Below are 4,346 nucleotides of genomic sequence, written 5' to 3' on the forward strand. Positions count from 1 at the left end.
CTCCTTGGCCTCCTTGATCAAGAGGACAGGTGACCCACCACAATTACAGGGCATTTTGAGAGATGCTCATAGTCCCCTGGAACTAGTCGACCTAGGAGGGCAAGGAGCAAAAACTGTCCTTTCTCAGATAAAGCTTACCTAGACATACATTTCTTGATCTGCTATGTATAATTTGTCAGTAGGTTGTAGGAGTAATATGGTTCCCTCTCGTTTTCAAAACTAGCTAGGCATTATTTATCTCTCACATTGTCTCACCCAGAGTTGTATTTTTAAGAGCATAAATACTTCTGCAACCAAAAAATTTGAGCACCTCTGGCCTAAAGCAGCAGATGCAGTAGAAAGTAGAGATGTGGTTATAATAGTGAAGAGGAGTTAGATTTTAGATGTTGTAAAAAGAAAATAGTTATCTCTAGGTTTCCTTATTCTCAAAATATATGGTGAGATCATTGGCTAAGAGTGAAGGAAAACTCTTTGGAGATAGGAGCTTGCTGTGTAGCCCAATCTGGCCTAGAACTTACTGTGTTGCCCATGTTGGCCTCAAACTCATGGTGATCCTCGAGCCTCAGATTCTCAAGTGCCGGGATCATAGGTGTGTATCACAACAGCCAGCTAGGAAAAGCATTAAGAGAAAGAATTTGGAGTTTTCAGAGAATAGATGAGTATTTATTAGAGAAAAATGGCTTGAGTGTTAGATAATACTGGATTTTAATGACTTCCCCTGGAAAATGTAATCTGTTATGGTACAAGAAACAAGAAAGCAAAAGGTTGAATTCATCCAGGATTCAAGTTTTGATTAGTCAATTCAGGATACATACTATTTGTTCATAGAGTAATAGTTATAATGGTGGAGGACTTGACCTCATAAAACGATTAATCTATGAATAAACAAAACATGAAGACCAGAAAAGGCTGAGGATAGGATAGGGTGGTAAAAGAGCATTGGTTCAATAGGCTTGCGTTTTCATTGGAATAAACTGGACTGACAGAAGGCCAGAGAAATTAAAGATAAGATCCTAGCGAGGGTCAGTAACTGAATAGAACAGGTCACTGAAAGTGAGACCAAGGAAGGGAGAGGTCGTGGCATTGTTTGTCATCCACATGAATATTATGAAACAGGTCTTCTAAGCCAAAGCCTTTAGTGAATGAAGCGCTAAAAACATGTAAGAAGTTCAGAAAGACTGCATAGCTGGACAAGGTGTGCCTCAGAAAGGATGGCATCAGTCATGTAAGATGCTGTAGGTGAACTTTGAGGAAACATCTGGGCAGAATTCGTGAACAGAGACTTTCATACACAGGCTATTCTAGGTCAGAGAGTCAGAAGATGATCACAGAGATCACGAAGTATATGTTATGCTTTAAAAAATAAATTACAAAAAAAGGTTATGATAAAGAACTCAGGCTTCCATCTAGCATCTTTCACCCTCTGCGCCCCTAGCAGCAAGTAGTTTCTAAGAGTGGTGTAAGCTAGTGGGTCTTTTTAGCAAGGTGCCTCTGGTAGTGATGTAAAGCTACATAGGATGTGGAGAAAATAAATGGTCACAAGGTGAGTAGGGCAGGAAATTCTTTAATGGTACAGATTAAAGATATAGAAGATAGAGAAGTATATATGAGGATATAGTGACAATATAAATGACTAAGAGAAGAATGGAGAGGTTTAGTAAACAGAACAAAATTTGGCAGAGGCTTTGTGTGAAGAATATGTGAGAAATTATGGTCTGGTATAGTACTGACAATATTGCAAATGAATTTTTCCTGACCTCAATCACTGTCATGCTCTCTCTTGGAGCACAGTATAAGGTGAAGGGCAATATATGGTCTTAATTCCTATGATCAATATATTTAATTTTTTTAAATATAAAGTACTATGTTAGTGATAGTATGCATTAACACTGTTGAAATTGCTTCCTGTTTTCTAAAGGCTCTTAATTTTCAGCTTTCCTAACTCTTACATGAGTGGGGCAAAGGGTCAGATGACAAATGTCCACATTAAGGAAATGAAGATACAGAAAGGTTTTGATCCCTCGTTTTTTTTGCTGAGCCACTAACACCATAGAGATCAAAACCATGGACCTGAGTCTGATGCTTTCAGTCAGTGCCATATTTTAGAGAATCAAATGTTATCCTTTTAGTTTTCAGTATTTTTTCCCATCATTCAGTCTCAGAAGGAATTGAGCCTGGTAGGACTGAAAAACTGTCCATTTATAAGAGATTATAATCTAATGTGGAGAGATTATTTGAGAAGACAAAAGTGTTTATTAACTGTCCCTATCCAGAACATAAATTCTGTGAAGGGACTTAGGACTTTTCATTACTGTGCTACCAGCTACTGGAACATCTTTCATAAAAACTTCTCAGAAAATAAGTAATAAATGAATGAATGAGTAAACAAATAAATGAATTCTTAACCAAAGAAAAGTTATGGAGACTCATGACCAATGGCATAGAAAAGGGAAACTGAGTTTTTTTAATCTAGACATTATTCATATTGCTACAATTACTTATAATTCTCTGGAAAACATTAAAATATATCTTCTTAAATGTGAATAGATTCTTGTAGGAAATTTAGACGTTAATATACTAATAATTATAATATTAAATTGTTAAAATACGTTTGACAAAAATTTTTACATATAGTATTACGCTTTTTAATGTGCTGTTAAAGAATACTGTTTTGGAAATCGCTTCAATTTATTTCATTGAAAACATCTGATTTTGTTTTTGTTTTTGTTCAGTTTTAATCGCTTGGATCTACCACCATATAAGAGTTATGAACAACTAAAGGAAAAGCTTCTTTTTGCAATAGAAGAGACAGAGGGATTTGGACAAGAATGAATGTGACTTCTTGTCCTGGAGGAGCTCTTGCATTTAAATACCCCAGCCAAGAAAAACTGCACAGATAGTGTATATAAGCTGTTCATTCTGTACAGTTAATTTTCTGAACCTCTCAAAGTATAAATGTTTTCTGTTCTTCCACAGAAATATGCAAAACATTTCATTGTTTTCTATTTTATTTATTGTTCCCTTGAAATGACTGACCAGGAAAAAGATCATCCTTAAATTTTGAAGCAAGCAAGAGAATTTATTAAAAAATATATATCTATATAAACATATATGACAGTGGCTCTAGTTTTATAGAGCTCTAAAGTATTAAACATGACAGCCATTCATTCACAAAGATCTGAATTTGCTTTACCTTGTTTCTACTAACCAGGGGAAAAGTGCAAAATGCTCCATGTTCTTCTCCTTTATGTTACATCCCCTGAGTGTGTTTAGCTGCATGGCTGTTGGGGAAGGGATTTAGGGCTTAGGCCAAATCTTTATTTAAAAATGCTGCTGGCTTTTCTGAAGACAAGTGCTTCAACTTGCTAAGTTGTTTTAAATGAACAGGTAAATTTCTCATCTTTGTTACATCAGTAACATACAGGGAAGCCGTGTTTCAGATCTGATAGTTTTTAGTTAGCAATTGGAAAGGATTCATTGAGCAGCAGGTTTGTTTACGTGTTACTTTGGGATGCTAGGTATTTGTGGATTTTAAAAGAACCAGGCATTTATGTACTTACATTTTAAAACCTGTAATGTTCTTCAAATTTAATTCATAATAAATTGATGTAATACTTAGGAATATAAAAAAGATAATGAACTTTTGTGCTCAAGGTTTAGTTTTATGGAAGCAGATGGAATTAAACTAAATGGATTGAAAAATTGCCAACTTAAGCACTCAAACTAAGGACTTTCTATGTTTGAATATTCTCATTCCTCTCAAATTCATGAAAACTGTTTCAGAATTCAGTAAGCACGTAAAAAAAAAAAAAACAACAAAAAATCTGTGTCCCCTCCTAATTTTATGTAGATCAAGTTTTCTCCAAATAACACTGGTTTTCATTATAAGGGAATTTATTGAGCTACAAAGATGGATAAAACCAGTTAAAATCGGATGTAAATGATAATTCTGCTTTTAGCAAATAGCTTCCTAATTAACATAAAACATTTTAATTTTCATTTTTATCCTTTCAATGTGCACTGCAAAGTTCATTTACTTAAAAAATTTGTAACTATTAACTTCACTTCTTAGAATTACAACTTCTACACGGGTTTGCCAACATTTTATTTTTCTACATATTTAGATTATGTTCTGTATTTTCATTCAAAATTCGTAAAGACAAAATAAAAGCAGTGATCCACTTAAATTGAATAGACTACCTTCCCATAATCTTGCCTACAGATGCTCTGGTTATTTTTTAAGCTTAAAGAATTTTTAAAAACAGAATTCTGATGTGTAACAAGTTACACATTAGAGGATGGCCAGTCTTCAAAAGCACTGCATAAATCATTCTGTAAAATAATAA

The 4,346-nt window shown here is 34.3% G+C and overlaps 1 protein-coding gene across 3 annotated transcripts in view; it reads left to right on the forward strand.

Moving 5' to 3' along the window:
- Positions 1-3,813, forward strand: part of Wwp1 (WW domain containing E3 ubiquitin protein ligase 1) — a 123,859-nt gene extending 120,046 nt beyond the window's left edge. For 2 of the 3 annotated variants that reach the window (XM_017797235.2, XM_008829462.3), the window contains one exon: positions 2,733-3,330. In XM_017797235.2, the coding sequence (XP_017652724.1) occupies positions 2,733-2,832 (100 nt within the window). In that variant the 3' untranslated portion in view covers positions 2,833-3,330. Of the gene's footprint in view, positions 1-2,732 lie in introns of all 3 variants that reach the window. The other variant, XM_017797234.2, reaches the window with a different exon arrangement.
- Positions 3,814-4,346: the final 533 nt, after the last annotated feature.

This window comes from Nannospalax galili, unplaced genomic scaffold (genome assembly GCF_000622305.1).
Source record: "Nannospalax galili isolate Female #2095 unplaced genomic scaffold, S.galili_v1.0 scaffold934, whole genome shotgun sequence".
In the NCBI taxonomy this organism is placed as follows: domain Eukaryota; kingdom Metazoa; phylum Chordata; class Mammalia; order Rodentia; family Spalacidae; genus Nannospalax; species Nannospalax galili.